Source organism: Gopherus evgoodei, chromosome 3 (genome assembly GCF_007399415.2).
Source record: "Gopherus evgoodei ecotype Sinaloan lineage chromosome 3, rGopEvg1_v1.p, whole genome shotgun sequence".
NCBI lineage: Eukaryota > Metazoa > Chordata > Testudines > Testudinidae > Gopherus > Gopherus evgoodei.
Genome location: NC_044324.1, coordinates 169,455,875 through 169,468,295, shown reverse-complemented (window position 1 = coordinate 169,468,295; position 12,421 = coordinate 169,455,875). Strand labels below are relative to the sequence as shown.

Here is a 12,421-nt window from a genome sequence, read left to right as displayed (position 1 = left end):
TGGCAGACCAAAAATGAGTTAGTCAAGGAATCCTTCAACCAAAGATGATGATATTCTCTCATTTCAAGTCAGTTCCCTAAGATCTAATTCTCATGTGTGAATACTCTTGTATACAGAGATTAAGTGAAAAAGGAAGCATACTCCTAAAGGGACTTAAAAATATTCTAACGTCCAAATTATGACTTTTTTCAAGCACTAAACGACTATCCTTTAAGTGACCACTGAATCAAATCAGCAAGTGTGCACATTTATACCACACTCATAAAAGAGTCACAAGTCAAAGAACATGAAATAGGAAACAGAGCAGGTCCAAATATTAATTTATTCTGCAACTCCAGCAAGTCCATTGTATATACTTTTCACCATTAATAGACAGTTTAAAAAAATTGTATAGACAAAATAATACAAATACCATGATGAAAATGAATTCACTCCACAGAAGTTGCTGAATGAATGTTGGACCAAAATATGAATTTATCTACACTCTAACATAGAACAGTAAATAAAACCTAAAACTTAAAATTCACATTTGTATCAGTTTACAATATTCGTCCTTCAAAATATTCTCCATTCTGAGTAAATTTATAGCAAATATTCTGAAAAATATTGTAACCCGATAACAAGCAGCTAAAACACCCTCAATTTTTATGACAGCAGTAAACCTATAGATGAGAAATTTAGAAGAGACTACAATACGCTGAAAAGGAAACTTAGATATCATCTGTACAAATAAATTAAGATGCCACTAGGACACAGTAACCCCAACTCAGTTGTGCATATTTATAGTATGTCAAAGTCTTCTTCACAAAAATGTTCCTTACATTTTTTTACACTTGTGCTTTCACAGTTGTGACAATAAAAAAATAAAGATTGAAGGAAAAACTGTTGATTAAGCTGCAGATTGAAGTTTTCCATTATAATAAAAACTGCACTACCAATAAATTGGGCAATATATCCCTTTATAAAGTGTGCAGACCCATCATATATAGTAATTATTTTTATGTACTGCACAAGTCACTACTACACAGCATCACAATGCTTCCACAATTAAAAATCAAACTAATCAATTTTTTAAAAATCTGTTTAAAACAGGGCCACCCAGAGGATTCAGGCCCTCCCCCCCACCAAATTGCTGCTGGAGACCCAGAACTTCGGTGGCGGGTGCCAGAGCGGAAGGACCCCCCGTCGTGGGTCTTCAGGACACTTTGGTGGTGGGTCCTGGAACGGAAGGACCCCCTGCCACCGAAATGCTGCTGAAGACCGGGAGCTGAAGAAGCTCCGGGGGCCCGGGCCCTGTGAGAGTTTTCCAGGGCCCCCGGAGCAAGTGGAGGACGCACTCCAAGAGCCCCAAAAAAAAACTCTTGTGGGGACCCCTGTGGGGTCCGGGGCAAATTGCCCCACTTGCCCTGCCCTCTGGGTGGCCCTGGTTTAAAAGGGTAAAGTGCAAATTAAGGCTGTTAAATAGGTATTTATTGCTGGAGTTTAACACAAAGGCATTCAATTCAGGTCATAGATCTGCCTAAATTCTGTATCATGGGTACTTTTCACATGTATATAATATGTATGTAATACGATCAAAGCACGTATTAAAATACTGAGAACTGTTTGAAATGGGCCACCCTCATTACCACTACAAAAGTGATATTTCTTCCCTTGGTATTCTACTGTTAACTGAATTGTCCTGTTAGACTGACCCCCTTAGTTGGTAAGGCAACTCCCATCTTTTCATGTGCTATGTATATATACCTGCTACTGTATTTTCCACTCCATGCATCTGATGAAGTGGGTTCTAGCCCAGAAAAGCTTATGCCCAAATAAATTTGTTAGTCTCTAGGGTGCCAGAAGGACTCCTCATTGTTTTCGAGAATCAGACAGTTTTCCTGCCTTTTTCTCCTGAATGAAACTATTTGCAAAACTAGCACATGTTAACAGACCACCAATGATAAAGAATGGAAGCGGCTCTGCTCAACGAGTATATTAAGGAAAGAGGCTAGATTAAAATTAGTTCTGGCTGGCTGGAACTGAACATGTAATATTTTCTTAGTAATACTGCTAGCAGTCAAAACACAGTTATAGTTTTTACTGGCCCATATTACTCAATCAGGAAATGGAAAACTTGGGCCCTGATCCTGCTATCAGATACACACAAGCAAAGCCCTGAACCTGTGCAAAGACCAACTGAAGTCAAGGGAATGCTGCAAGATTGCAAGAGCCTGTGCTAGTGCATCCAACTGCAGGATCGTGACCAAAAGTCCCAATTCTACAAGTCCTACATTCATGAATTTCCTTTACCTTAAGGACTAAATCATATATGCTTTACTACAGTAATCTTACTGAAGTTAATGTGACTTCATCTGTGAAATGACCAGGAAGTAGCAAATTGTATGTATCAAGTGTACTTTACAAGACAGGAAAGTAAATACGATCAGCTTAGCAACACAATTCAAGTGTGCTACGTTTATTTTTTAAAATGACAAAGATTTAGTAAAAATTGATTATCCTTTATAAATTAATTTTCCTTCTTAAATCCTATATATTACCTAACAGTTAAATGTAATATGAAAGACTAGATTCTTTCAGTAAAATTTATGATGGAAATACATTTTAGAAATGTACATCAAGTTTCAGCATCAGCATGCAATAATTCAGTTTACTAAGTTTACTATGAAGAGTACCAAACCACTATCTTTTTAAACAGCTAAGTAACATAACAACCACCTGAACTTTTCAGAACAAAACCAAAAGGCATTCCAATTACATTTCAGACATACTTCTTAACAAAAACGTATTTAGATACTTTCATCTGCAATTATAATCTTCAATTCTTCGCAAATTGATTTTTTTTAAAGTTGCTTTTTTAAGGTATACCATGGCTTTCTTTACCCTTTTGGGACTTCTGTGGTTAAGCCCCCCAGCCAGCAGGAGGAGACAGTTCAGAATTGAAATTATGCCTCTCTACTCATTGCCAGAGCCCAGTTGGGTGAATTTCAAATCAACAGGACCGTTAATAGATATAACAATAATCAAGGAGATTAAACAAACTTTTATATCTAACTCTCATTTAATAGTAGGAGAAAAAATTAACTGCTCCTTCATTCTGTGAATCAGACCAGGATTACTGGGACAAAGTAAATGACAAGATTATAGAAAATGTACATGTAATATAATTGCAAGAGCACTCCCAAAAGGAGAATAATCAGATTAGCTGATACCTACTGGTTACAGAAGTCTGCCCAATAATTGCACACTTGTACAGAGAACAAAGCAAACTATCATCTTGAGATATTCATGGCCAAATTCACTAAATCCCCTGACTAGCTTCCATACCTGGGGGTAGGGATAGCTCAGTGGTTTCAGCATTAGCCTGCTAAACCCAGGGTTATGAGTTCAATCCTTGAGGGAGCCATTTTGGGATCTGGGGCAAAAATATGTCTGGGGATTGGTTCTACTCTGAGCAGCAGGTTGAACTAAATTACCTCCTGAGCTCCCTTCCAACCCTGATATTCTATTATATTGGCGTAAGGAATGGTGTCCTTAGAAACTGTCAGAGGTTGAAGATGGATGGCAGGAGAGAGATCACTTGATCATTACCTGTTAGGTTCGCTCCCTCTGGGGCACCTGGCATTGGCCACTGTCGGTAGACAGGATACTGAGCTAGATGGACCCTTGGCCTGACCCAGTATGGCCGTTCTTATGTTCTTATGTACTAATAATGCATTTGACAAGGTTTTATGCATATGAAGATTCAATTTCAAACATAGGGCTAACCGTTGCACACACACTATATCTGTATCTCAATATCACAGACTAAAAGCCTAAAATCACTTTAATAGATATATAAAGGAACACTCACTAAATAGTTGTCATCCTGGAAGGCATAGTGCAATGCTGTGATCCATTGGTTATCTCCATTCACTAATACATCCCTCTCTTCTCGAAAACAGGCTGTCTGAAGGGGAGAAAAGAATATTTTAGTTACAATAGATATTAGTATCAAACAATAAATGTATGTCATGAAATGGCAATCAAATACATAGGATGACATTACAAGATACATTTATCCCCCTTCAGTAAAAGCCATTTAATCCACACTCCTGACATGTTGAGAACATGGGGCCAGCAGTGTATCAACACTTTACATCTACTTGGAGTACAACTGTACTTCCCAGTTATTGTTCTTGGGATGAAGACAGAAAAAACAGACTCTTCTGCTCACTGTCTCCAGATCACATGTCAAAATCTGCTCATGGACCTGTTCATAGGGAAGTCAATGAGATTATATTATGGTATCTGAGGGCAGAACTAGCCCTACATGTGCGCAATCTCTTCTGTGAGCTATATGTGTTTCTATTATAAACACTCATTTTCAGGATTTATAACTTGTCCAAAAAATTACTGCAACACAATTGTACTGCAAGATTGTTTGATTCAGTACAAGACAGTGCTGTTTTGTCTACAGCAACAAGACAATGTCAGATTCTCACCCCAACCTATGTATTTGCTGCACTGAAAAAATACAGCAAGACTCTTTATTTTAATCAGAGCTGCTTCTCTGTGAGACTAATTGCATTATATAATTTATAAGCACAAATATGTTTATATAGGTACACAAACACAATGACCCCTATAAAAAGGCAATTGAAGCCCACAGGAGTAGTATCTGGCTCTATATATTATGGGCTTATTTCACAGCACTGTCACTCCCGATTTACACTGGTAGTCATATTTTATATATGCAATATTTTTCTAATGATTATAAATAAAGTAACCTCCAGCTACTTCCATCTTGCCCTCAATCTATTAGTCAAGTTAGCCGATTTCTTTTTGGCATCATATCTGAGGGTTTGGCTATGTTAGAATTAAGTTGATGGTGACACATTCAGGAGGACATGTTAGAGACAGGTTGAGATGCAAGATGGGACTGAAAGAAGCAGATTTGCGAGTCATTGGTCTAAAGATAGTAGTTGAAATCATGTCAGCAAATGAGATCACCCAGTGAAAAGGTATAAAGCAAGAAGAGGAGCAAGCCAAAGATGGAGTCCTCTAAGATCCCACACAGGGTAGGAAAGGAGAAGAGAAACCACCAAGAGATCCTCAGGAATTACTGGAGAAGCAGGAGAACCACAGAGCTGTGAAAGCCAGGGGAGGATAAAATGCTGAGAAGGAGAATAAACAGTGTCAGACATAGGAGACAGATCAAAGTGATTAGAATCTTTGAGACTTGGTGAGGAAAATGTAAGTAGCAATCTTGGGAGACAGCAGATTTAAATTAGAAAGGAAGGATGCCAAACTAAAGAGGATCTAAGATGGAACTGCAGGACAGGAATTCCAGGCCATGGTTATAAATGATCTTCAGTGAATTCAGAGTGAAAGGCAGAAGAGGCATAGGGTGATAGTTGAAGAGGCAGATGGACTGTTTTAGTTTTTGAAGATGCAGAGACCTTAACATTCTTGGATTTTGAGGAGGAGCTGGCTAGAAAAGGATGAAAGAGAGGAGGAGATTAGTGGATAGATGGAGATTTGGACGTAAAGTGAAGATGAGAAACTCTGCCAAGATATACTGTAAATATTCTGCTACTCCAAATACACACTTAATCAGTTTAGGCCAATTTCATCAGCTTAAACCATATCCTGTGTCTTCATATTTAAGCAATAGCTTAAAGAAAAATCAAAGTTTTTCTTCCTTATTACTTTTTCCACTTCATTTCCAAAAACAGCCAAATACCAGAATGAATATGGTTATTGTTGGCAGTGAACTTTGGAGAGGGACAAACGAAGAGTGCAGCTTAATGATTTTTGCGCAGAGCTGAAGCTAAACTTATAAGAGCAACCAAAAAATACCAAACCTTGTTTTGACCAGTAAAATGAGCAAATGTGATACAGAGGTCAGAAAGAAGAAACACTTGCTCACTTTTTACACCTGAATAGTAACACTATGCAAGAGAGAATAGGAATACCTGATGCAAGATTCAATAATAAAATGCACCACACAATAAACAAAAGAACTTTATTGGGAGTCGAACGAGATATAGCATGAGGACAAAAAAAGAATTTGGGAGAAGAGTGGTTGGAGTTGTTTTTTTGTTTTGTTTTGTTTTGTTTAAGTCTTTGCCAGAAATAGAGAACAATGAGAAACTATAAACTCTTTGTTATTCCCACAAACAAAATGACAAGTAAACAAACTGCATGTTATTACACAGAGGCATGGAGCTGGTTTCTACAGTGAGTCTATCTAATATTTATTGTGCCATCGTCTCTGACACAAATTCACAAAAGATCTTGCATTCCTTGAGCACCCAAAACACTCACTCCTCGGCAGAATGCCTGGAGCTGGCAGCAGAAGCTTTTACCACAGTAGGTCACATTTTAAATTTTAATAGCCCGGCGGAGAAAGCTGGAGCAGCTCTCTCACCCGTCTTGGGCTCCTGCTCTTCTCATATGACTCAACCTCTCCCTGGATCCTCAGCCCCACTTCACTGGGCTCCTGCTGGATGAAACTTTTCCAAGTACACAAATTCTGAGGCTTACCATGTGGATTCACTTTTAGGGAAGATGTGTATCTAAGTCTCTTAGATAGCTTTGACAATCTCAACCTACACACATCAAAAGTAAATGTTTAAAATATGTGTATAAAAATAAACATTTATTTTAGATGTATGAAATCTGCTTTAACTTAATATCCCTTAGGTTCCCTCTAGTCTGGACAGAGTAAACAATACTACTGGGTGCCTCTCCCCAGCCTGTCTGGCCAAATTTTCTTGTACTTCACTTTTTCCTTGACTTGTCTGGCCTCTACTCTGTGGACAGCTTCTCTTGGACTGCCAATCCTTCCCTTCCCCACGTCAGACATTCTCAATGCTTTCTGTGGGTCTACTACTGTATTATGTAGGGCCATCAACATATAATAATAATGGTGCTCAGTATATGGTAAATTATGCAAATTGCATAAATAACAGGGCCTTGAGAACGGTTATCTACAGGACAAGTCATGCAGTGCTCCTACTTTCCTAGCTGAGGAGAATGCCAACAGGATTGAGTGACAGCAAGTTAAGACAGATTAATTTTTTCCCTTAAAGGATAAAATAAAGGAGCAGTAAGCAAATTTAGTATTAGATTTAAGGCCCAAGGAAATATGACAAATATGACTAATTGCTTCAGTGTATGTTACCAAACACTTGATAATGTATATAAAGTGCAAAATTATATTACCTTAATTTTAATCAATAGATCTTTTGCTGATCTATTGATCAGAACTATTTTATGAAGTGTTAGATCTTTAGCACTCAACGCTCTACAACACTTAGTCTCCTCATATTAAGCAACACCAAAAGCTTGTTTTAGTTAAAGTCCTAGAATGAAGTGCAGGGTAAATAACTATCACATGATGGAATTCAACTGCATTTTTTGCATTCCAATTTATTTCCATCTTGGTGTTTATATTCTGATGATCTCCAACATGCTCAGCCAATTGTTTAATAAGCAAGATTGATGGGAAATCCATTGTGTTTCTAGAGAGCATTTCCAAAGAAAAATTAAGACCAAGTGTTGATTTATGTGGCCCCTGAACGTTTTATGAAAATTATATCACAGTAAACAAATTAATTGACAGAATCATAGAAATGTAGAACTTGAAGGGATAAAGAGAAGTAATTAAGTCCAGTTGCTTGTGCTGTGGCAGGACCATGTAATCCTAGACCAGGGGTCGGCAAACTTTGGCATGTGGCCCATCAGGGTAATCCACTGGCAGGCCGCTAGACATTTTGTTTACGTTGACCATCCACAACCACGGCCCTCTGAAGCTCCCAGTGTCCGCGGTTCACCGTTCCCAGTCAATGGGAGCTGCAGGAAGTGGCAGCCAGAACATCCCGCAGCTCCCATTGACCAGGAACTCGTTTCCATGCTAGAGGTGTTCTCTATCCTCCTCCCTCCTCCGCCCCAAATTAGAACAAATTACACTATGTGGTATGTTTCATTATTTCAGCATGAAAGCAAGAACATAAGAACGTAAGGATGGCAACACTGGATCGGACCAAAGGTCCATCTAGCCCAGTATCCTGTCTACCGACAGTGGCCAATGCCAAGTGCCCCAGAGGGAATGAACCTAACAGGTAATGATCAAGTAATCTCTCTCCTGCTGTCCATCACCATCCTCTGACAAACAGAGGCTAGGGACACCATTCCTTACCCAGCCTAATAGCCATTAATGGACTTGACTTCCATGAATTTAACCAGTTGTCTTCTAAACCCCGTTATAGTCCTAGCCTTCACAACCTCCTCAGGCAAGGAGTTCCACAAGTTGATTGTGCACTGTGTGAAGAACTTCTCTTTATTTGTTTTAAACCTGCTGCCCATTAATTTCATTTGGTGGCCCATTGTTCTTATATTATGGGAACAAGTAAATAACTTTTCCTTATTCACTTTCTCCATATCACTCATGATTTTATATACCTCTATCATATCCCCCCTTAGTCTCTTCTTTTCCAAGCGGAAGAGTCCTAGCCTCTTTAATCTCTCCTCATATGGGAACCATTTCAAACCCCTATTCATTTTAGCTGCCCTTCTCTGAACATTTTCTAATGCCAGTATATCTTTTTTGAGATGAGGAGACCAGATCTGCACACAGTATTCAAGATGTGGATGTACAATGGATTTATAGAAGGGTAATAAGATATTCTCCGTCTTATTCTCTATCCCTTTTTTAATGATTCCCAACATCCTGGTTGCTTTTTTGACTGCTGCTGTATACTGTGTGGATGTCTTCAGAGAACTATCCATGATGACTCCAAGATCTCTTTCCTGATTAGTTGTAGTTAAAATAGCCCCCATCATATTGTATGTATAGTTGGGGTTATTTTTCCCAATGTGCAGTACTTTACATTTATCCATATTAAATTTCATTTGACATTTTGTTGCCCAATCACTTAGTTTTGTGAGATCTTTCTGAAGTTCTTCACAGTCTGCTTTGGTCTTAACTATCTTCAGCCGTTTAGTATCATCTGCAAACTTTGCCACCTCAGATAAGTCAAAACTAGAAATATAACTCCATTCTATTTTTAAATGTACCCTCTTAAAGCCAGTTTAAAAACTGTATTTCTTTCCATTAAAAAGAGGTTATAAATAGTTTTGAAATATCTTCTCTCTGCAAGGTATTTAAAATACTCTTCCCACAGGTCCCAGTGGGTTTCTTGAAGTCTGCATAGTCAGTCTAAAAAGAACTACAACTTTATTTTTCCATTGGTTTGGTGACCAGATGACAAAAAGTAGAAACAGAACCTTCTGGAATTAAATTGTATTACACAGTGACCTTCAGTGCCCCACATATCTGCAAATTGTCATTCTTTTCAATTTTTCCAGTGCATGCCTGCCCTATTATTATAAAAACAACAACAAGATTTAGTAGTCTATACAATATATTGCACAAATACCAAAGTACACGTAAAAAGCTTATACTATAAAAATACAAAACAGAGATGGAGGATAAGAGAAAGGAGCACAACAGAGAAAGAAAGCGATCAAGGGGTAACTACCATGTTTTGATAGTACAATTTTATTGATTTTTTTTCCATTAGATAGACTATATCCCACGTACACCACAATCTAGGCCAGGGGTCGGCAACCTCTGGCACATGGCTTGCCAGGGTAAGCACCCTGGTGGGCCAGGCCAGTTTGTTTACCTGCCGTGTCATCAGGTTCAGCCGATTGTGGCTCCCACTGGCCGCGGTTCGTCATCCCAGGCCAATGGGGGCCGTAGGAAGCGGCGCGGGCCAAGGGATGTGCTGGCCGCAGCTTCCTGCCACTCCCATTGGCCTGGGATGGCGAACTGTGGACAGTGGGAGCCACGATTGGCCAAACTCTCCAGACGCGGCAGGTAAACGAACTGGCCCTACCCGCCAGGGTGCTTACCCTGGCGAGCCGCGTGCCAGAGGTTGCCGACCCCTGATCAAGGCAGAGTCAGCCAATTGATTTCTTGTATGGATCAGTGAGCCAACATAAGGCATTTGTCAAACTAAATAACATTACATACAAAAAGTGTTAGAAGTATTTAGGTTGCAAAGGCAAGCATGCAAGTTAGAAAATGATAGATTTATGACTGCTCTTGCAACCTTAGTTCACCATCCTTGTGTGTCCAACCTGTTCACCGAATTAGGCAGAGGCCATTCGGATAAAATTGTATGGGGTCATGTAATTAATGTCATAACCATACCCAGGAGGCCAAATTAAGGTTGCATGGACTACTGTAAATCTGACATTTTCAGTGCTTGACGTTGCTAACTACATAATATCTTTTTAATTTAGTTTTTTGTAAGTCATGGTCCTAGGATGTTTAAAGAACAAAAGAAAAAAAAATTCTGTGACACAGAACTGCAGTAACCTCTTCAAGGTTTGAATCCTGAGTCTTCTGCACTGTAGCACAGACTTCTACCACTTGAGATACAGGACTAATTACATTAGCTGGAAGATGTTATACCAGACTTGGGGGGAATTGCTGGCATCATGTACAAATGTTAACTTTTACTCTATGCAATTTAAATGTTACACAAGCACACATTTATAAAACATACTATGTTAAATAATTTAAGCCTCTTAAAACAATTTATTTACAACAAAAATGGCTTTTACTACTATAATTATCCTTTCCTACTTTTCAATAAACTGATGATATCTGTGGGCTGGTCTACACTGAAAATTTACATCAGCACAGCTATGAAAAATCCACACCCTTGAGAGATATAGCTGTCAACCTAATCCCCAGGGAAGACTGTGTTAGGACAACTGCAGAATTCTTCTGTCAACCTAGATACCACCTCTCGTGGAGGTGGCTTAACTACAGCAATGAAAGACCCCAACTGTCACTGTAGGAAGTGTCTACAGAAGTGCAGCATTGCAGCTGTGCTGCTATAATGTTTTAAGTGTACATATTCCCTAAATCAATTGTATTTGTTTCAGTATGGAGGGGGGGAGATTTCCCATAATAAGGGCTGCATTCCAAACAAGAAGAAAGCACCTGAAGGATAACAGGGTTATAAGGAATTGCTAGCATGAGTTTGTCAAGAACAAATCATGCCAAATCAACCTGATCTCCTTCTTTGACAATGTCACCGGCCTAGTGGATAGGGGAGAAGCAGTATATGTGATGTATCTTGGTTTTAGTAAGGCTTTTAACACAATCTCACACGACATTCTCATAAACAAACTAGGGAAATGTTGTCTAAATGAAATTACTATAAGGTGGATTCAAAGGTACAACTGGTACAAATACTGTACTCAAACCCAATAAGGTTCACTTTCCTTTTGTTTAAAGAAGACAGTAGCTTCACAAACTCACCCAGATACCTAGGGCATGCAACTTGGTTCCATGGAGTACAGACTGATGTTATATGCAGACAATGTCCTTTTGTATATAGCCAAACTAGAAATCACTATTCTAACCCTCCTATCACCAATTCAAAAATTTGGAGCAATAGCTAGTTAAAAAATAAATCGGGAAAAATCAAAAATATTGCAAGTCTCCTGGTTGTCATGTCATGTGGCTTTTTCTTAACAGAATTTCCACAGGCAACCTGATGTAATTAAGTACGCAAGTATAAGTACCGAGAAACTTTAACAAACTAGTGAAGATAACTTTAGATCGTGTACTCTTTCAAATAAATAATGATACAAATAAGTGGCATCTTCTGTCCCTGAGCCTATCAAGAAAGTCAATACAGTAAAAATGAATATTCTGTTTAGGCTCCTCTATATTCTAAATGGCCCATCTGTATATATCCCTTTGTTTCATTTTTAAAAATTTATTAACATTTTTAGAGCGTTTCTGCGGGGCCCTGGTCAACACACATGACTATCATTTGAAAACCTCCAGCTCCCTAATATCCAAGAGTGGTTTATGCTCCCAGATCTACAAAATTACTATTGCCCTTTCATCATGTCACAGATGTCAAATTGGTTCCAGCATGCTAACACCCTTATACTTACCTGGGTGGAAACTGAACAGGTATTAATGTATCTGCCTCCCCGTGGGTCTGCTGAGTTTTTCTTTTTGTCTGATAGAGAAAAATAGGATGCCTGCAGCAGTGGCAGCAGAAAGGGTCTGGGCTGTCCTAGTTAAGAGGTACATATTTAATCCTTGCTGTGCTCCAAAAGCACCTATCTAGGGTAACCCAGACTTGAAGACTGGGAAAAAACTTGGAGAAACTGGATGAACAGGGGTATGATATAGATTTCTAACATTCAAGAAACAATATGACCTGACACCCTTAGCTGAGTGACTGTACTAACAACTAAAAGACTTGCCAACTTATCAGTTTGGTCTGGATGCCTTAGGACTGCCACAGGATCCAGAGTTACTAATAACCACTGGAATGTTTCAGACATTCCCCAGGCCCATGTCCACTATGTATGCTTTATTAACGAAGAGGAACTC

At 38.9% G+C, this 12,421-nt stretch overlaps 1 protein-coding gene across 1 annotated transcript in view; it reads right to left on the bottom strand.

Annotated features, from left to right (window-relative positions):
* Window positions 1–12,421, bottom strand: part of CDC42BPA (CDC42 binding protein kinase alpha) — a 370,767-nt gene that overhangs the window by 235,024 nt on the left and 123,322 nt on the right. The window contains 1 exon segment of the mRNA XM_030557374.1: window positions 3,854–3,949. Coding sequence (XP_030413234.1) covers window positions 3,854–3,949 — 96 coding nt within the window.